At 42.0% G+C, this 22,025-nt stretch overlaps 1 protein-coding gene across 7 annotated transcripts in view; it reads left to right on the top strand.

Annotated features, from left to right (window-relative positions):
* The window catches only part of SLC4A4 (solute carrier family 4 member 4), a 260,588-nt gene that overhangs the window by 163,338 nt on the left and 75,225 nt on the right, over nt 1–22,025 (top strand). For all 7 annotated transcript variants that reach the window (XM_084625777.1, XM_084625779.1, XM_084625778.1 and 4 more), the window contains 5 exons: nt 4,369–4,526; nt 12,422–12,509; nt 14,280–14,434; nt 15,204–15,317; nt 16,977–17,151. In XM_084625777.1, coding sequence (XP_084481903.1) covers nt 4,369–4,526; nt 12,422–12,509; nt 14,280–14,434; nt 15,204–15,317; nt 16,977–17,151 — 690 coding nt within the window. The remainder of the gene's footprint in view (nt 1–4,368; nt 4,527–12,421; nt 12,510–14,279; nt 14,435–15,203; nt 15,318–16,976; nt 17,152–22,025) is intronic.

Raw genomic sequence — 22,025 nt, 5'->3', positions numbered from 1 at the left:
ACACTTGATATTGATGGAAAGATATACATCTTAATACTTTCATCCACACACCAAGTACAGTTGGCAACATTAGAGTCAGAATCACAGAAGTGTAGGACTGGAAGGGACCTCAGTAGGTCATCGAGTCCAGTCCCTGCACTCAAGGCAGGACTATGTAATAACTAGACCATTCCTGATTCCTCCATTGCTGATGTGCTACATCACTGTAAAGTGAGGCACGGCAATGTGTCTTACCCCAGAAGTTGAGAAAACATTGGTTACAAATACTAACAAACCTTTCAATGTTTGCTGTGCCTATAACCTCCAACTTGATACTCCCCAGAAATTAGTGCACAAACTAGTTTCAAATCCGCGTTGTGAAAGGTGGCTTTGCTAAATCCCTGTTGCACAGCCCCACAGGGAGCAAGTCGCAGGTCCTGATTCCTGAGCCGCTATGATTTCCTCACAACTCCTCCTTGGGGAGAATGGAATCACTGTGAGAGAGATAGGGTTTGATGTCCTGTGTGCTAAGGAGAAGGAAGCATGTTGCCTGGAGAAAGAGACCTGGGAAGCAGGTATTCCTTCGTGCTGCTTGATCGGAGGCACTAAGTTTCCAAGCCTGCTCCTCCCCCCAGCAGCGGGTCTGTCCCTGCTGGATTCTCCTCAGGGCCAGCCTGCAGGAAATGCTGTGCTTCCATGCACCAGTGGACCCTGCTCACTACCTCTCTCCCCAGCCCTTCCTGGCGGTGTAAAGCCTTCTGGAATTTACAGACTAGCTAGAACCAGGGCCAGAGTTACACCTTACGCGCCCCTCAGCACAGCACCTTCAGGAACCCCTGCCTACAGCTGACCTTCATGTTTTCCTTAAAAAATTAAACTTTTAATCCACTTTTGACTTTTAGGAGCCCCTAGGCACATGCCTACTGTACCTAATTGGAAATCCAACCCTGGCTAGAACTCAGTGAGAGGATTCCTTGACGACCTCAGCAGAGCATGTCCTGACTCCTGTGTATGTGTTGATTCTTCCAGCATTGCTTTAACAAGCAGGGAATTATTTAGCAGCCTAAATTTAAAACGAGCAGAGATTTGGTTAGGGGAATTAGCATAAGCCTCATGTTTTTCCCATGCATTTAATGTTTTCCTGCTTATAAATATTAAAACATGCTGTTTGCATGTACTCTGGGGCTTTTGGGAGGCAATGAGGCCAGATCCTCAACTGGTGTAAATTGTCATAGCTCCATTAAAATGAATTTCTCCACTGAAGTCAGTGGAGCGCCACTGACTCACAACAGTTGAGGATTTGGCAGAGTGGTGTTTATGGTTTCTCTAAGTACATATTCCACATTAACAGTGTATTTATTTAGCTTGAAACTCCCATGCAAAGTTTGGTTCCGAGAGGAAGGTATTCTGAGCCAGAGGAAGAGGGGAATGGAGTCCATCAAGTTGGCAGTTGTTCTGGTGGGATAAAACTTTAACTGTGATGGCTTGATTAAGAAATAATGGATGTCTGCTTGGTTATGGAAGCATCAGAGGATACTTTAGTTGCATAGCTAAAGTATTACCTGCAATTACATCTGTTCGGGTTGGGCTGTGTTTATTTTCATGTTTAAATAATGTGGCAGGAATAAGGGAAATGTGTCTATTATTAGGGTAAGGATGGGGGAAGAACAACAGTCCTTGCCTAACATCTGCTGCCTTTTAAATACAATAGTTATGTACAGTTCGATTTTTTAAAAATATCACATAGACACTTAAATACAAGCTGAGTTTTTGTTTTGTAACGTACATGAATTCATTGAGGGTATGCATGGCTGTTCTTGTCCCCTAAATTTAATGGATTAGCTGGTCTTGTCCCCTAAATTTCCATCCTCGCCTTGACATACACACCTTTGCATATCATCTGTAATTCTGCTCAGACCCTCACAGATAATATTTCATACTCACCTGCACATTAAATGAGAAATTCTGCTTGTTGGACTCACTCTGGCAGGTGTTATGCCAACAGAATGCTGGGAGATTGTTAGTGAGTGAATCCGTTAACATGTGAAAGCGGGGTGGGGAAAAAGTGTACGTTTCCAGAAGCCTTTTATTCACCCAAATGCAAACAGATTTTCACTGGGCTTCCAAAGGGCATGCTGGCGATCTCACGCAGATACATCCCTGCCAATTATGAAGAGTAGCTTTTGCTCAACCTGCGCTTCTCTGGGTGGGAAAATGGTCTCGCTTGGGCTGAGACCAACCATAGCAAATCTCAGCTCAAAAGGCAAATGGTTGAGAAAGTTTTAAAAACAACTGAAGAAAATTCCATCGGGGAGATGATTAGGCAGCCCTAACTGTAGGCATCACTATGTGCCTTTTAAAAAAAAAAAAAAAGTTTGTAATTACACAGAAGAAAGGAAATAACTCCTGCAGCACATCAATGGAAGAACCCTCAGGAAAACTACTCAGCATATGATAATTTCTAGACTGTTTTCCAAATTATATATTTATAAAACTATAAAACTCCTGCAGCTCCACTGGAGAGTGGGTGGGTGAGTAAATAAATGAGTGTGTGTGTGGTTGGTTGGTTGGTTTGTTCGTTCGTTCCCAGTCGCAGAGCTGCAAGAGTTTTGCATTAAAGGGACTGCAACAGGATAGTACAACAGTTGTGGGAGAGATGGGAATATTGTGAATGTCTCTGCCAATCCTGCCATCTCGAGCAGCCTCACCTCGGCTTCTCAGAGGGCTTTGTGTGCTTTCTGGGGCGTAAAATGGGGATACTGATACTGACTTCCTTTGTAAAGCCCTTTTAAGATCTACTGCTGAGACTTGCTGTAGAAGAGCGAGGAGTCACTACTAGAATGTGACTTAATAGGACTGTTTGCAGATCCTCCAAAGGTTTGGGATATGGATTAAGATCTAGAAGTTTGGATGTTTATCCAAAACTAAGGAGGCAACACGCGCAGGAGACCTTTGATCCTCCAGCGTCACTAGCCAGCCCGTACTCGAGAACTGGTAAACTGGGTCTTCATTAGAGGAAGATCAAGGGGCTTGCTCCCCCTTTCTGGTGTGTCTGGGGGAGACTGGCAGGTGTTTGAACAGCTGCATGAGACATCTCCCCTTTTCTCATTCCTTCAGCAATAGAAAGGGACTTTTCCTCCTCTGCATTCCATGCGAACACATGAATCTTTCTCCTGCTCTGCCTTCCCCCACCCCAGTCGTCCTGCTTCTCTCCTCTCTGAAATTCTCACTCATTGCTTTCTCCCCCAATTTTTACCTCTGCTCCTTCCCCAGAGTTAATGATGTCTCTGGTCCCTTCACCCCTTCCTTCCCCAGAGTTGAATGTGCCTTTGTTCTCCTTGGTCCCTTAAAGTCATGGGGGAAATAGGCCACATCTCTTTCCCACCCCCCATAGGATAAGAGTATGGGTGGATGCTGCAGCTGTGTTGCACTGGCTGCTTCTAACAACTGCTCCCGTCCTGGCTGCCTCTTTGCTATTCTTTGCCCTGCGCTGAGACTGCAGAGGGCATTGTGGAGAGTGGAGGGCAATTGCCAGCTAGCCTCCTGCTTGCTTCAGCACTCCACCCTAGGAGCTGGGGCCAGCAGAGCAGTTACAGAAAACTCCTGCAGTAGCTGCCACAGCTCCCAGTGGGTCAGTGAATGGGATGGCCTGGAAAGTTGGGATTGGGGAAATCTGGGTTATCAGCATCACAGCTCTGCTCCTAAAAGTCCAAGGTAGGCTAATAGAGTGCTCCATCCTTCCATTAACGCTTTCCCACTGTGCCAAGGACAGAAGGATATATACTATGCAAATACTGACTGGTTCTACAAAGAGGTAGAAGTGGGCCATATTCCCTGTTGGTGCCATCAGATCCTGCAGAATGTAGGGTTTCATTTGTTAAAAGTTTCTAACCTTTACGGTTGCAATGAAAACTTCAAGGTGACCTGATGCAGTGCTGTCTTCCTGAAACTAGAAGTTCAGAGAAACTATAGCCCGAAGAGGCATGACCTGTCCCCATTCATCCAGAAGCATCTTGGCTCTCCACCCTAAGGGTAGCATTGCTAACTGTTTTAGTGGGGAGAACTATCTGACTTCTTTTAGCTTGTGGGGGGAAACATACTACCACTGTGGGTGTTTTTTCCCTGTCTTACCTCTGCTTGACAGTTGTGAGTGGATGGGGGTGGGTCATACAAAAAACACTGTGTGCGTGTCTATACTCAGTAGATAAAATAACATGGCTATACTAGATATTGGCTGCAAAGAAGTGTTGGTGATATGTTCAGGTGGATGTTCTAAGATCATGGAAGTGTAACAGGAGAGGGGCTAAAATTGGATTAGTTTGATTATGTAGTCATATTAATCTGCCTAATGAGAGAACCCATTTTTTTCCCTTTCCCTCTCTGCCGCAGCTGAAGAATAAATTTATGAAGAAATTGCCCCGGGATGCTGAGGCCTCCAATGTGTTGGTTGGTGAGGTAGACTTCTTGGAAAACCCTTTCATTGCCTTCGTCCGGCTGCAGCAGGCAGTTATGCTGGGTGCTTTGACTGAAGTCCCCGTTCCTACCCGGTAAGAGAGCCTCCCCCAGCATGCAACATAAATCAGAAAAGTGTTTTCACCTTTAAAATAATGACACCATCCCAAAAGGGAACCTTCTCCATTGCTTTCCATAATGTAACTTGCAGTGGATTTATATATTTTTACCAAGACTGTCAGAACTATGCTAACGGATCACCCCTTCTGCTGCTTAATCAAATTGGGATCTTGGATTTATTGAAATATCTAATCTATAAAAATAATCTTTAATCTATGAATATACATAAGCACATACTAATGTAACACTAAAGGGATACTATTAACTTGAAATCTGGTGGGGGGAAAGAAAGAAAGTACTACGCTCATCCTTGAATTCCCTGGTACTTTTTTCTGGTTTTATAAGTACATTTTCTTCCTCTTAAAAATGCTTTTCTCTCCCTTGTTGTTATCTCAAAGAACCCTACAAATAAAAGGGGGACAGTGAAACTGATAAGATGCAAAGGGTGAAATCCTGGCATTAAAAAAAAAAAGTGGTGTCCTATATGAAAAGTGAATAAATTGGACAAAATATTTCAATAATAGTCATTGTAGGTGTTCTTTGTTATTAGAAGGAGTGCAGATTTTTCAGGCAGAAGTGTGATTTTTTTTTTAAAGTAACCATGTCCCTTTTTGTGTTAGAAAATGTAAGCCCTGATCCTGTAAATGTGAACATACTTAACTTCAAATATGTGGATGAGATTGCTCATACGTTTAAAATAAAGCATATGCATAAACATTGGCAGGATCAGGGCCATTAACTCTCAAAATGAAATATATGACAGTTAAGGGTCTATTCATACGCATAACAATACAGTCTTTAATTATGCAGTTACATACTATTTCTCTATGCAACATACGGCAATGTCACTTTCAAAAAGTGTAGAACCTTAGATACATGTGCTGCATTTTTTGTGTATTCTAGACAGAAACCAGAAAGTAATTAGTATTAAAAGTATATAGTAAAATGTACTTAAAGCACCAGTGAAGCATAATAAAGTTATAATCAAAAGAGTTATCTGCATACAGATTGAATTGCAGTTAAATCATAACGTTCTTTTTCAATTCCACCTCACTAGCAGAGGTGCTTCATTAATATACATTACTGAGAATACACAATTACCACTTAATACCATTACATATTAGCACCTGACAACATACAAGTGTTTTAATATCAGTTTTCAGATTTAGGTTACATTAACTGTAAATACTGAGTTTGAAATGTCCTGATAACTTTTAAAGCATTAGTGTGCAAATACCTGTTTTTACGTGGACATTTAAAATTTTTTAATGTGCATCCACTGTATGATGCAAGTAATATTTGCATAGTGCTGAGAAAGTCTGAGGATATATATATCATATGAAATGTCATAAGAGGAGACATAAAGTACTCACATGAGCAAAGAATAACAAACTATTAAGACACAAGATAAAACTGATATGGGAAGATAAATCTGTCAAAAGTCCACAGGTCTAAAGTTTATAAACTTATATTACTAACATCAGAAATACACAGAATCAAAATGGCCCATATTCAAGTTAAATAATCATGGGTAAGTGGCAACTTGTCAGTAATTGTCATGAACTGGGCTCAAAGAGATTTACCTGTGTCTGATGTTCAGGTAACATTGCTTATTAACAATGGTGCAGTGTGCATGTCTGAAATCTATTTCACTGGAGCATTAGAATGGAAATGCTAAGAAATGTTTGAGTATGTTTAATTTGTTTATATTATGGGGTATTTTTTACAGAATACATTGGGAAAAATAGGGTGGATTATTTTTAGCAATAACTGTTTTTGCTGTCTCAGCATTACTGGGTGCTGTACATTTCAGTACTTCAGTCACTAGCCTGATCCTGCTTTTATTTTTTTTTAAATACATGTCTGATTGTTTCTCAGTAGAGGTAAAATTAGACATCCTTTGTTCTGATAGTGAGAGCCGAGAAGTTGGAGGTAGAAAAGCTTAATAACCTCACGAAATTATTCCAGAGCATTATTGAAAACAATACATCCTTCCATGTTAACATTTTTTCCAGGAAATAATAATATCCATTTGCTGTCCTCCAAGCCAAATAGTAGTTGTAATCAGAGTAGGGAGGCTCATTAACTTGCTTCTGTGAGGAATGAGGAGCCATTTGCAGTGGTTGCATCCTGTGAAATCTAATAAAGGAAATCCCAGAAGAGCCCACTCTGGCTGTGATGGACTAGCTCATCATTCAATCGTTTGTTTTAACCTCCCTGTGCAGTGAGCATGCCTGCCGTAAAGTGCACTTCAGAACTCTCAGATCCTAAAAGGTGCAATAGGTGGGACCTTTTTCTTTTTTTTTTTGGTTTCCCTTTTATGTTATCTGATAAAGACCGCAGCCAAAACTTTCAAATGTACGTGCTCAAACTTAGACTTCCTCAAGCCATATTTAGTCTCCTACGTAGAGTGGCCTAATTTTTCTGAGGAGTTGGGCTGCAGTTGTACCTACACAGCAATGTAAGCCTAGGGTTAGTGAGACTCGAGTCAGCTGACCTGTATCAGGGAACCCCGGGGTTGAGCGTCTACATTGCATTTTAACCTTAAGTTAAGGATTTTCTGACCCATCTCAAACCGAGGGTGCTGGTATCCATACTGCAGTGCACAGATCCAAGTCAAAGTAACCCTGTCTGGACTTGCATTGCTTTGCAAACATACCCTCTCACGGACTTCAAATGTGGTACGGAGTACTGCAGCCTAAGGCCAGTTGCTGATTGCAGTGGGAGCTGCAGCTGCTCAGTGCCTCTAAAAATCAGCCCATTTCTATTTAGGAGGCTAAACATGGAGTCAGAAGCCTAATTTTAAGCTCCCAGATTTGAAAATGTTGGTCTAGAACTGTGAGCGATGATTTATTTGGGGTGTCTGTATAATTTTGTAATTGGAAATGTATTTACCAGGTGACCCACTCATTGCTTCTTATGCTCTTAATTAATTAGCCTATTTTTCTTGAGCATCCATAAATATGTTGAGTGCTTCTTAGAACCAAGTGATTGCCCCAAGGAGTTTACAGTCAAGGATGCTGTCTTATCCTGCTCCACTGAACTCGATGGGAGCTGGATCAGGGCATAAACTGAGATCTGACACAAGTAGTGAACGTCATAAACAACAACCTGGGGGAAAGCAAGGGAAAAGAAAAAGTTCCTAATAATAAGATGACATAACATGGCTACTCAGAAAAGTATGTTAGACATCTTGGTGCTTCCACTTTCAAAGCAACAACAAAGCAAATTAATCTTGATTCCCATGGACAACATATCAGCTGTAACTTTTCAAGGAGGCAGGGGGCATTCATTGAGGAGGATGCAAGCACCAAAGTCTTATGGCTTACAGGTAGGCTTTGCACTGAGCTCTCCACAAGGTGAAAAGCTAATCTCTGCATCCCTTCATCCTCATTCCTTTTCTTCATGTTGCTTTGGAAATGGAGAACAAACACATTTTACTGTATAGGTTATTTAGACTGTATCGGGCAGACTGATTGCCTGTTATGTATTGGCTCTGTATTCCTTTTTTATTGCTTCTAATTGTTGTTTGGTTTTGATTTCAGAATAATGTTTAGTTGCAGAGCAGCTGATGCTTAATGGAAATCTTTGAAAGATTTTCTATTTAGAAATCATTCTGCCTAGGCTTCGTTACTAAGAATATTTACATGAAAACAGAACTTTTGTTTAAAAGCAAGTAGGAAGAGCCCATGAGCTCTGGCTGAACAAAGACCCTGTTCTTATGCCATCTTACCATCCTTGGCAATAAAAAACAGGGGAATTGAAATCCAGATAAGGAACTGTAAGAACAGCTGTTTTGCAATAGAATGTTTTTCAGAGTTTTCCATGAGGCATCATTAGCCCTTCACCCTGTGCTGTGTCTGCCCATTAGTTTGGATTTCCCAGGCTTTTAAAATCGTGTCTATTCTGCTCACTGTTGTCTCTACTCATTAATTTTAAGTCTACAGTGCTATGAATTTCTCACTTTCACAAGCACTTATTTACCACATTTACGCTAATGACTTGGGTGGGTCTTAATGAAGCTTCTAGACTAAAATTCTGCAGATTACCTTCAGATCTCCCCCCTCTGCTGCATTAAGATGGGGGGAGATGGTCAAGAAACACCAAGAGAGGAGTTTTAAGGGTATCTGGGCGGGGGTTATCGGTACAGAACTGCATAGTCGAATTTGTGATTCTGCAGCACCATTATTATGCCTTGAAGCCTCAACTGAAATCTAGTGACTTGTTCAAGATCACACAAGAAGCTTGTGGCAGTTGAACCCTGATCTCCAGACTCCCAGTTCATTGGTTAATGATGAGATCATCCTTTTCTTTGGTCTGATTTTTTTTTTTTTTTTTAAGTGTAGACACAATTTGTGTGTCTTGCTCATTGTTCAGAATATTAGCCTCGTCTCAATGACTGCAGCTCACTGGAACTTTTCCAGGTTTGGGGCATTCTCTGGGGAATCCTGACTCGTGGCAACAAGGGTTTACATTTCTCAGTCTCTGCTGCTGTATAACACCATGCAAGCAACCGGCTGGGTGGCATGTTGATAAGGTGCCCAAACAATGAATCTTCATGTGTGGTGAAGGAGGAAAAAACAAACAACTTCACCTGTCTGGAGTTCTCATTTCCTTCTCCCAGAGATCAACCACAAATAGCGCCCCAGCCATCAAGCAGTGTCCAGTCCAGTGTCCATCGGTTTCTGATGGAAAACTAACCCAGCTGGCCTTTCCCTTCCGCTAAGGAGGCATGTGCAATCACTTTGTTGATCAAGGGAACAAAATATATAGCAACAGTGAAACAAACTAGAAAACAACACCCTTTTCTGAAGTAACTGCCTTTAACCCTTAAGGAAATTCCTGCGTTGGCTTTTTCCAGCTTTGGCGGGAGAGGGGTTCTCCCCATGTGTGGGCAGTCCTGACTTTGTCTGTGATACTTCCTGCTCTGCCATGGTTTTTTATATATGGAGTGCCCAGCCTCCTGGATTAGCAGCTACCACACAGGGATTGCAGGCAGGCTTGGCCCAAGGACAGTGTGGCTCGCTCTTGCCTCAACCCAGTGTGGGGTCTCTACACCACATCACAAGTACATTTCCCCCTCAAATTGAACTCTGATGCTTATTTATGCCATTTAGTAGAGATTTCGGTCCATATTCTTTAGCATAAGCAGGCATGGCACCTGACCCCTCGTGTATCCCTCTAGCAAGCTGGGTTTAATTTCGGCACCAAAATCTCTGGTGTTGACTGCCACTGAGATGCACGAGGATTGTGTCCATTTACATCAAGCTGAGTTTGGTCCTTAATCTCTTGCTAGAGAGCAGTGCAGTAATATGGCTGTTGTGCCTGTGTTTGACCCCTTTTCCAGACCGAATGGATTTACAGTGCATTTGCGCTGCTATGTAGTGTTTCCTCATGAAACCCAGGATGAGACACAGGATTTGCTGAAAATTGTCTTTTTTGCAATAATTCCCATGCTCTGCTAAGTAAACTGAAATCCTAAAAACAGGTCGTCTGTCTTGTCTTCTGTTACCACGAGCTAAGGGACTAGGTTGGTAACTGGATAACAGCATCTTTCATATTGAGGTTGCATTGGATGCCAGATTGGCGTTGTCTGGCCTACATTGTCTCAAATCAGTTCCCATGGAACAGGTGGCCATATCACAAAACTGTCATCAAAATGAATGGGCATTCTTCTCAGCAAGCACAGTGGAGATGCCAGTGGTCAGGCCTGGGGATTGAACTACCCTTCCATTGCTCAGCTGTGACCCAGCTCATTCATGGGTGAGCTACAGGGGCAGGGTGAATGTAGGAAGCTAGCATTCCTGCTGCCTAGACTGTGGCTGTTCGTAGATAGACAGCTGTCAGTCTGGCACCTTTTAAAAATAAAAACATGGCTGCAAGACCTAGATAACAGGTCAGCAGGTTGTTTGTTAGCACCTCAGCTCTGGCAGCCTGAGCTTTCTGGATGCTACTTTCTCTCATTCTAAATACATGAGCAGTTATTAGAAGCAAAGGCAGAGAAGGTAATGAGCAATGATTTCATATTGAAGATATTATCAAGTAAGTGTGCACATAGTAATAAGCAATTGTTGTCCAACAGGTATCAAATAAAGGATTAACACTTAGTATATTGTAGATAGTGATCCCTGCAATATGTGTAAATTAAAAATATAATCCATTTACATGAATATCTGCCATGAACCGTGGCTATGAAGCATTTACTATCAGCAAGGCTGTGTTGTGTATCCCCACCAGGAACACAAGGCGTGCCAGGCTCAATCAGTTTAGCTAAATTATTAAGAGTTAAAGGCTGATTTAAAAGAATAGTTTTCCTTCACACATGAGTAGCTGTCCTGGATGCTGAATCCTCCAGATATTTCATCCCCAGAGAAGCACTGATGAGCAAATGCAGTGCAGTGTGTTTCTGAGCTCTGTGGGATTGATGGCTCTAGAAAGGAAATATTAGATGTTTTCAAGGATATTGTTTTTAATAAATCATTTAAGAAATTGAAAACAGTTTCTTACCATCACAAATGCACCCCACACTGCCCTTCTAGCTCACCTGCCTTACCTGGCCTGGATGCCTGCTGCTCTCCTTCTAAGGTGACCTCAGGAGGCCAGTCTGCTTTGCTGACTGATGGATGAGGAGAGTCGTGGTCCCACCCTTTTTGGGAGCACAGGGGAGCTCTGAGGGATATGGGAGTGAGCAGTCCATGCACCCCTCCCTGAGCACAAGGGCTAGAATTCTGCCTTGCTTGGGTTCCACAAATTGAGGGACTCTCTTTCCATCCCTTCTCCAGCCGTTGCAGTGACGACACCCATCATATACAGGATTATCTAGGAACAGGAACAATGTTGGGGAAGTATTTAACGTAGCTGTCCTTCTAAGGGAATTTAGCAGCGGGAAACAAAAAGGGGCCAGCATTATGTGACCATCAACAAGCGCTTTCCAGACTTCCAGAGGTCTGCAGAGTCCAGTTTGGGAACCTCTGGGCTATATCACACTTGGACAGTATTGCATTTTAGCTGCTGCCTGCACTTGGCTCATGACTTAGATTGCATGGGTTGCTGCTGGGGGCCAGACCCCTCTGTGTAGTGCCATCACAGCACTTGTCTGATGAAGAAAATACAAAGAAACCTGCTTGATATCTGAGCCGGGGTGTGTGTGTGTGTGTAGTGACCTAGGTCTTTAGAGGAAAGACTCTGAGGACCACATAAACGGAAGGAAGAATTTGATCCCCTAATTTGCTAGTGTAGCCAGTTTTGATTATCTGAAGTGTGTGAATCTCAGAGGAAGAAATACATTAGTTATGCTGTTGACACAAAGGCCTTTTCTCATTCCTCCTGTGGGCCAATGTCCTATGAAGGGGGCTGAGCTCCCATTGAAATCAGAGGGAGCTGAGGTGACTCTGCAATTCTGAAAACCCAAGCCATACGCTTAAAATAATGCATTTTGCAAATTTTCCTGGATTCCTCATATTTCCTGCAACTTTTACCTGAATTTACTGTACACTGAAACAAGATTCACCTTGGTTCTTTGATTAAATACAACTGCGTTGTGGGTTTAGAGTGAGGTCTTCAAATGTGCCCAGTGCTAGCCTACGTCTGGTCCCGTTGAAGTCCGTGAGAGTTTTACCACTGACTTCAATGGGAGCAGTTAGGTCAAGGTGGAGTGCTTTTGAAAATCTCACTCTTAATATCTGATTATATCGTGGGTGTTTTACAGGGAAGTGGAATGGATTGCATCTCTAACTACTACAGTATGATCCTTGTAAAGATGAATCTCTGTGTTCACTCCTTTTATTTATTATAGATGGATTTGTGGTACAATGAGTAAATGATGCAGTTTGCTATCCTGAATGGTAACGATCCGTTTGTTTTTGGTCAGATTTCTATTCATTTTGCTGGGTCCGAAGGGAAAAGCTAAGTCCTACCATGAGATTGGTCGATCCATTGCTACTTTGATGTCCGATGAGGTAGGCATCTTTGCATATACCATGTCCAGTTGTTTTCTGTTGTTGTTTCATCGACCTAGATGGTAGCCATCCTCTTCTTTTTCTGTATAGTAACTTTTTGGCTTCCATATATCAGTATCGTACATGAGGCTGCTTCCGATGGCAAATTGGGTGATGGATCCATGAGTGCTGAATTTATGTACAGCTGAGATATCAAATTCTGATTATCTTTAAATTCCTTTTCTTAATTATTTAATCTGCCTCCACGCTTCTGTAAATGTGTAGAACTAGAATGTGTTTCTTTTCTGCATCTTTACCTGTAATCTGTAATTCTTTCAAATACATTTGAGTTAACGTATAAACTGTGCTTCTTTATTCACATTCCAAGATCACAGGTACCCCACAGCAACTCTGACAGTGCATCTTATTGTCGAAATAGTTACACTCAGCATGTGGTGCCCTGTGTCCCAGAGCACTGCTTTAACTAACTAATAATTGTACACTACCCCTTTGTACCTAGTAATTACTTTCTAATAATACACATCAATAATGTGACATGATGCTATCTGCATTAATCTAAACATCCTTCTTCACAGTGTCTCTTGGCCTCTGCACAACTGTATTTCACCAACATCTTAGCATTTTCTCTTTCTTCTTGTGCTCCTTTGTTCTCTGACAATTCCCTTGGTTTCATTTACCCACTTCAGACTCTCTGCCTTTTATTATATTCCACCCCTGTGCTCAGAACAAAGTGCCCTCTCTCTCATTCTTCCAATGCTTCTTTACAATCCACCAGTTTTCAAGTACTTCTGTATGCTGATCTCCCCCCTACCCCCAACCTGAATTGTCATTCTGGAAGGTTCAAAATATGTTTATGAAAATAAATCTTAGTATTCTTTTGTCTCTCTTTAACCACTGGCTACAGCCTCACTCATTTACTTCCAGTTGGCCCAACTTGGTATGTCTCACTAAATTATTTCCCTGTGTTGCAGGGACCTTTGACAATGGTGCACCTCAGTCCCTCTGTTCTCTGCCTATGGCCCACAGTGGTTTAGTCTCCTGTGGGCTGTAATACTCTGGTCTAGTTTCAGTTGTTGGTTTTAGTGTGTGGATGCTGGGTTGCCTGTGATATGCAGGAGGTCAGTCTAGGAGAGCTGGAGGTCTCTCGGGTCTTAAACTCTCTGACCCTATCAGTAGGGGTGGCTAGAAGACATTTCATTAAAAATACTGAATAAAATGTTGAAGTTGTTTCTGTTTCATAGGGTTCAGAACTGACTCCCCCTTTCTCCTCCCCCCCCCTGTTTTTTTTAGTTTGTTTTTTTGGTTTCTTGACATTTTTAGTGACTTTGACTTTTCCCGACCCCACACAAAGTGTTACTGAAATGTCTGTTGAAATTTTTTGGTGACTGAAAGCTGGCTTTGTGGCAAATGAAAAATTTTGCTAACATTTTTCATAAAAACGTTGTGAAAAACAAAGTACGTCAAGAAAGTCACATTTTTGGGGGGCAGTTTTTTTTTTTTTTTTTAAAAAAAGGCCATTTTTGTTTTAAAATCTTTTCGTTCAAAAAACTTTTTGGCCAGCTTTGCTCGGCGGTTCGTATCTGACTGGCCCAAGCACCACTGATATTATCTTTTTGTAGTGTGTTGAGTGGGAGTTGATTAAAGCTTTTCTGAAAGATCTGTTGTAAGTCTTGGCTGTAGAAAATTGCAAAACTCAAATTGGTTAGTCTCTAAGGTGCCAGAAGTACTCCTTTTCTTCTTGCTGCATTGAGACTTTTGCTTCTCCTGCAGGTGTTCCATGACATTGCCTATAAAGCCAAAGACAGGCAGGACCTGATCGCTGGAATCGATGAGTTCCTGGATGAAGTCATTGTGCTTCCACCTGGGGAGTGGGACCCAGCCATCAGGATAGAGCCCCCCAAATCTCTCCCATCTTCTGATAAAAGGTAACAGCAGGGAGTAGCAGGGCTGATGTCAGTGACAAGAGAGTAGGATATTCTGGGCCAGCATGTTAACTAGAGAAGATGAAAGGAGTGCGATAGGTGGAACCCAAGAACATGTGTTACGTTAAAGCAAGCGATGTTTATGTAAGCAGGGCTGACTCCCATTCTCAGTTATGAGAGTGTGCAGGGCAACTGGGGTTGAGTATCTTGAGGAAGACAGGCCAGGCCACGTGGGTTGGGTCCACAGCATTTACTCTCCGAGCTTGAGGAACGAAAGCAGGTAAATGAGGGTTGCAAGTGCAGTAAGTAAACATTGCAGTGGGAGGGGAGGGCAGTAGGGGGGTGGGGAGGGAGCAGAGGAGTTGTCATTTTTTCCCCTTAGCATTGAATTTTCCACATGAGACGATAGAAGAGAATGTGCCTGAAAGCAGTGTCTGAGAATGTTGAGTTATGCTGTAATTTCAGGTCTTTGCTAATAGTCCTGTGGGGAATGTCCCTGCAGCACTGTGCTTGTACCAGCAGTTCAGAGGGAGAATGGGGTGTCCTAATACAGCAAGCCATTTGTAACTGTAGTTAAGCTCAATATTGAATTTTATTTTACAACTTCCAGTATGCAATGAGTTAATCCCTTATTTGCAGCATGCCAGTCTGGCTGCTTGTATAGCAGGAGCATTCTGTGTTCATAAGGCTTGTGTGATGGAGCTGGGTATAGATTTGCGTCCTATAGTGTGTAACACAGTGAATCCTCAGTGTGACTTGTCTTTCTGCATAGGAAAAACATGTATTCGGGTGGGGAGAATGTACAGATGAATGGAGACACGCCTCATGATGGGGGCCATGGAGGTGGGGGCCACGGCGACACTGAAGAACTACAACGAACTGGCAGGTCAGTGATGAATTCTCTGACCTGTTCAGCATGATGCTTTGCCCTTTTATCCCCTTTAACTTTGCATCTTATAATATTGCTCTCACCTGCTATACACATGGCCACCACTTTCAGAAGTGACCTGTGATTTTTGGGTGCCCAGCTTGAGACGTTTTAAAGGATCCCGAGGACCAGCAGACCCCTTCAAGGTGTCTTAGATTGGGACAAACAATGAGAACTCCCAAATTGCTAGTCACTTGTAAAATGCTTGGCCTATGGATGTGTGAAATTACGCTGATTGTTATGAAGTACGTTCATCCTAAATACCAATTCTTTTCCATTCATATTTGTGGAAATGTTTTAGCTGTTTGCAGGCTATCACAAGTTTATACAATAAATGTTCAAAGCCATCAATTGTCAATAAAAGAGAGATCCTGTTTCCTGACATTCCCATTACAATGTAGAAGAGCTCAAAAGAGAGATTTAATAGAAACAGAGAAGGTAATGTTGCATGAGGCCTGATTCCCTGTTCTGTTACTTCAGTTTTGTGCCAGTGAACTCCATTGGTTTCAATCTAATGTAACAGAACATAGAATTAGGCCTGGTTCAGTTCGGCAACTCAGTGTCAGTGTAGTGTTTTACTGTAATTGAGAGGTGTAGCTCAGGGAGATATCTCAAACTGTTCTCTTTTCCCACTCAGTAGACTGCCAGACTGGATGGGAAGCCGAAGTAACATTCCTCAGTTTTTGAGATGATGGTTCCAGGCTATTACTATTTCTTAGCAACATGGTGCTTTATAAAGTGCTTTGAGGTCCCAAGACTATTCCCAAATATAAAACTTTGCTGAGATAAAGTTAAGGTTATAAGTTAGATATCAGTTAAAACATTATTAGAATGTTTGTAGGTATTAAAAGTAGTAATAATAATAAAAAGCTGAAAGCCTGCCATTACAAGTTAGAGTTAATGTTCCTTCTTAGAAAGGCAAGAAATCCATGTTGTCACAAAGAACCATAACAGTAGTCCTGTGTGCTTGTCTTCCATCACATCTCTTTAATGTGCCATGTCTGAATCGCCTGAGAACATTACAGATTTGTTATCTTCCAATCAGTAAATAGTTTGAAAGGTAGATGGGTCAAATGCAATTATACCGATGAGGTTGTCTTGGTGGTGGACTATATGTGAGAGGATAAGAAGTGAGATTTGTGCTTCTCATGCTGACTGTGGGTGATTGAAGCCAATGGGCTTCGGTACCAAAGTCACTCTTGTAGTGTGACGTTACTTACCCTATCCTCTGTAGAATGCTCACCGGAAACTTATACAAACCAAATTCTATTCAGTTCCTGATTATTTAAGAAGAATGTACTTCCTATTGCTTGAGTGTTCCTTGCCCTCCAAATCAAGGAGGAGCCACTGGACTTATGACCCCCTCTTTCATTTGTCTGTACTGTTTTACTCCCAATTCTACTTCTGGTGAATGTTTTGAAGCATCTTCCATTTAGCGGTTATGTGGCTCAAACACCCATTGATTTATGCCTTATGTAGAAATAACTGCAATGACCCATATCTTTTTGGATTGCATAGCCCCTTGTTTCTGATAATGTCTCTGATTAGTTGCTCATCATGATAAATGTTATTGTAAGACTTTTTTTTCACTTTCTTCTTCTCTTGCCTAATCCTCAGATTTTGTGGTGGTTTAGTCAAAGACATAAAGAGGAAAATACCTTTCTTCGCCAGTGACTTCTATGATGCTTTAAATATCCAAGCTCTTTCAGCCATTCTCTTCATCTACTTGGCCACAGTGACCAATGCTATCACTTTTGGAGGTCTGCTTGGTGATGCTACAGACAACATGCAGGTTAGAAATAATTTCAAACTCATACAAACAATGCAGGCCCAAATTTCCTCATTTCGAGAGTAACAGGGAAGCAGATGGGCCATGTATAAAGATTGGTTACTTAGCACAAGATTTATCCTGCTGCTCTAACTAAAACTGACCTCACTTCTGTGCCTGTTGTTGTACTTTGGTTCTTTTAGCAATTGCAGATGCAGTTATATTAAATTGTGTTCGAGCAATAGGTAAGAGAAAGGGGGGGGGCATTTCTGTATCAAAATTACTGGTGCTCTTCAAGTGTGCTAACTGGTTTTGTGTGTTATTTAATTTGAACTAGGTGTATTAATTCTGATTCACATTTTCCATGTCCTCAGAGCTTAACAGGGCATGTTCTGCCTGACGCTTAACTTTGTTGGGTTTTCTGCCTGTCTCAAAAAAATACTTCTGTGCGGTTGTCCACTGGAAACAGAAGGGATAAGGAAGTAGACTGAGGAATTGTTTAGAATGTGTTTTGAGACAGACACTACAGACAAAATGTAAGCCGTTTAGAATGATTAATAAAAAAGGGTCAAATATGACGCTTTTACTGGATACTCAGGCAGTTCTCCATTGAAGTCAGTGGGAGTTTTGCATGAGCAAGGATTAAAGTGAGAGTGTTAGGATGTGGCTCGATAATATAAGAAGTCCAAACAAAAATAATTGTATGTTAACTTTACTGTCTATTGCTTATCTGAGACCTAACTGTGCTTACATTTCAACTGCGCTTGAATTCTCCTTTGGCCTTTTTCAAATTGAAAACCCACAAATATTTATTTTATTTATTTAGATTCAATTGCAATTAAATAATTCCCATCGAGCAGCTCTGAGTGCCCTAACAATAATTAAATTTACAATAACAGTAATGAATTTATTGATTTAAAAACAAACAAATACCAAGGGGTGCCTAGCCAAGGTTCCAGACTCCCCTGCCATAAATTACAGAACCAAATAAAATACAGCAGCCTGTAGAACATCAAACTTCCTTTCTTCATACAAATCTGACTAACCTCCAAAGCCCATCTCCACAGCAGGCCCATAGGGTAAATTGATAAGAGAAAATAGATATAGAAGAGAAGGACCCACAACCACCAATGATAATCTTTCTGTGGCATATGCCCACTGGATCAGAACAAATAGCCCTGCTCTGCTCCAGAAGAAGGTGAAATTTCCTGAAAAAAGGGATGCTGATATCCCAGAGAGTTTAATGCACTGGAGAAGAATATCAGCACAGCCATTTATTTAACTCAGGCGAAAAACCTTTGAGGTTAATGCTTAACTTTTTACCTAGGGAACAAAAACTGCATTAGCAACTTAAATGCTACAAAATTCAGAAATCCACATGAAGGTTCTTGATGGAAAATGCTAATGACCATTACATATAAAAAGCCCCTCTTACCTATTAAACCGTGTCACATGTTCATTACAGATAGATTTCTGGAGAACTCATAGATTTACCATTCCTTTAGCAAATAAAAAAGTAACATTTTGGGTAAGCAAAACAACAGCAGCAATAACTGTGTGCTATCCATCCTTTGAGGACTGCTACTGATGTAAGATTGTGATACTTTGGGTAAGTTTATTGTGCTTTCACAATGAATTTTGATAACTGGGCAATAACTTCTCAGTGTTGGGTCTGGTTGGGTCTGGGGCAGAGAGGTATGTCCATTGCCACTCTGCTCTGAGGTTTCCATCAACAGAAGGGCATCTCCAGAGCCTCCACAGAAGACCCATATGTGGGAGCTGCTGAGGAGATGCATTGCATTGGCTACCCCGGTCATACTCCCATCCCACACTTTGCTGTCCACCTTTGGGCCTACTCTGTCCCCAGGCAGCGTGTGTCGCCATTTTTTGTTGCCTCTGCCTTTTCCCTGGGAGACTTTCTGCTGCCTGGGGCCCAGGCTGTGAGACATTGAAACAAAGCAATGATAGAATGTGGGAAGTTTCCAAGAGAAAAGTTGATCATCTTTATTCTCCAGTAGGGGCCCTCTGTTATCTTTCATCATATTGAGACTGCCAGGTGCAGAGAGTGATAAATAAACACATTTTGTTTAACACCTTGCGGGCTGGGCTAAAGGTATTCTTTCAGGAACCTTGTGAACCTTCTTTATATCTGAGCATGTTGCCTTCCTCTGATTTAATCTGGAATTTGTTTGATGAACGTGACAGTCTTTTGTCTCTGAGAATCTGAAGCCATGATTGGGCACGAGGGGCGGGGTGAAGGAGGACATAGAGGGAAGAAAAGAGACTTCGGTGCTCTGGTTTATTGCTTGCTCTGTGTTATACCTAATTCAGCTGTGACAAAGAAGATGCCCATAGAAAGGCAACAGCTACCAGATTGCACTTTTCAGTGCAAAATAATTTACCTCTATTTTTGAAAAAGGAACATGCTAGTATCCTGCATTTAAAAAGACTGGTTTAGTCACACAGCAGTTCTGTGGCAAACATAAATGAAATGGAACGTCTTAGGACAAAACTCCAGGAGAAGCAGAGAGAACCCATGACTGAGTCCTGTGAATGCTTTCTCTTGCTTGTTTGCTTGTCTTTCAAATACCTCTTTCACCCTTTGCATCTTCCAGAGCTGGGAGAGCGCCCTCAATGTGTGGAGTGGCCTTGTTTACACTGGCACTTTTTAAAAACCTCTCTCACCACTGCACTTCTACACGTGGTAGCAATGGTGGGAGAGTAGTGTGGTTAGCCATCATTAGATTTGATTGGAACAGGAGTGGACAACACGGTGGTATTAACACCAGCTACCTCTCTACACTAATGCTGCCACCAATGAAATCACACCAGGGTTCATATACTGTTGGAGTATTTTTAGAAAATTGCTAGTGTGGACACAACCTCCGATATCCGAAGTGTAAATCACTTCTCCAAGTGTTCTCTGCCTTTAATAGATTTCCCAAGTTATCATGAGTGAGTACTGGCAAAACTCAGAAGACCAGGATCCCTTCCAGGGATTTGTATGAAATTCTTAGCTACTACACACAATGCTAAGTTTAACATCTCTAGACGGTGTCATCACTGGCTTGATTTCCAGCATGCAAACTGAATGGGAAAAAGTCTGCAATCCTACTTAATTCCACCAGAATTCTGTCTTGCTGTCTGCCTGGAGTTGGAGAAGAGAAATAGAAGCAATCTGAACACTTGTTCTCATAAGTTCCTTTGGGTCATTCTGTTGGAGAGTATGTCCCCAAAGTCTGATAGTTCACTTTCTCCCTCTTCTAAAAAAAAAAAAAACTTCCGTCTTCCTTCTCCATCCAGCGAGGACTCTGCTAGTGCCTGGCAAAGCAGATTGACACCAACACCTGCGTGGGGCAAAGTCAACATAGACATTACCCCACAATGCAGCCTCTTATCTTTTCAAAAACTAGGTTCATTCTCTGGGCTGCTCCTGCTTTGCAGATTCCCTTGAGCAGCACCACACAGGCCAAGGAGTTGTCTGAGATCCATGCTTGCCTGTCTCTTTTTATACTTGGAGATTGCTTCTGTCTAAATGAGCGGCTGGGAAGCTCACCAAAACAGAAAAGGACAACAGAAGCCACAGCTGGTTTTGGCTCTGGGAAGCAAGAAGGGAGCTGATGGTTTCTGCTTTGAATTAAAGCAGCCTCACCCTGACCACAATCTTCCTGAGTTATAGAAGTGTAAAGTATGGGGAAATGGCCTGAGATTGCTTTTTCCAAATCTCTTTTACTGCTCAGTGAGTAACCCTCTTTCACAGTACTCTGACCCTCTGAGCTGTTCAACATCTGATTTGATCATTCTCCAGTCAGACTTTCAGCCACTCTCTATGCACACATTTCAATGCACTCGGGGCTTTCCCAGACAAATGCCTTTTGTACTGCAGAAACGGAGCACTGACACTGCAAGGGATGTTGCATGTACTATGCACACCAGCCTGGGTTGGTAATGCCTTTAGTAGATTTAGACTTTTAATTTTATTTCACAAATTTGGCACAAAGCACAGGAAAATCATTACTGAGATTGTGCCACAAAAAAACACCACTCTAATAGACCGAAGCTGCCCAAATCTGCCTGGGCATCATATATTGGTGGATCAAGAGACTAGAGAGTCTCAGCAGACATCCCAAAGCAGTCTGTCACCACCTCCTCACACTTCAGATAACCTGCAGGCTGTCGTTATTTGAAAAGAGTGGTGCATCCACTGGTCAAATAGTAGGATTCCACATGAAGCAAAATGCCACCTTCCAGTTCCCTTGGCTGCTTTGTAATGCAGAGGCATAGTGGAGCATTCTCTGTGCTCAAAGTTTCTTCTGTTACCAAGGAGGTGATTTTTTCAAAAGCAAGGAGCCCTGGCCCAACGTTGTTCCTCCTGAAGTTGATGGTAATTGATGTCTGTGGGTGAAGAGTCCTTTTGAATGAGTGCTTTTGAATACCCCACCTAAAACTTCTAAAGTTTCTGAAGTGGCTACAGGTTCATTTACTTCTCAGAAAGTGCAGATCTAATTGAGCAGATGTCAGCAAGGCCCTGGGCCACTTTGAGTAAATATTTGGAAGCTTTATTTTCAGGAAGAAACCTTTAAGTATGAGCAATACCTTTTATTATCAAAACCAGAAGTGTTATGGGTCAGAGACTGCTGTGGGAATTGATTCTTCAGAAGAGAGAGGTTCCATCTGTCTGGGTTACCTGAAAAGAGGAGATTTGGTCAGACCTTCAGCTGGGGCATCAACTTGGTTGACTCCAGTGGAGCTATGCTGTTGTACACCAGCTGAGGATCTGCCCTGAGAGTTTTCCAGTAGTTTGTCACCAATACAAACTATGTTTCAGGAAGTGAGATTCATGTATATTGTTACAATTTATGGCTTTTATTTCTTGTGGATAGTTAAATAATATCACA

Source organism: Lepidochelys olivacea, assembly GCF_965140295.1.
Source record: "Lepidochelys olivacea isolate rLepOli2 genome assembly, chromosome: 4".
NCBI classification, from domain to species: Eukaryota; Metazoa; Chordata; order Testudines; family Cheloniidae; genus Lepidochelys; species Lepidochelys olivacea.
The sequence above is the reverse complement of the archived record's forward strand: the minus strand, read 5'-3'. Positions and strand labels throughout refer to the sequence as shown.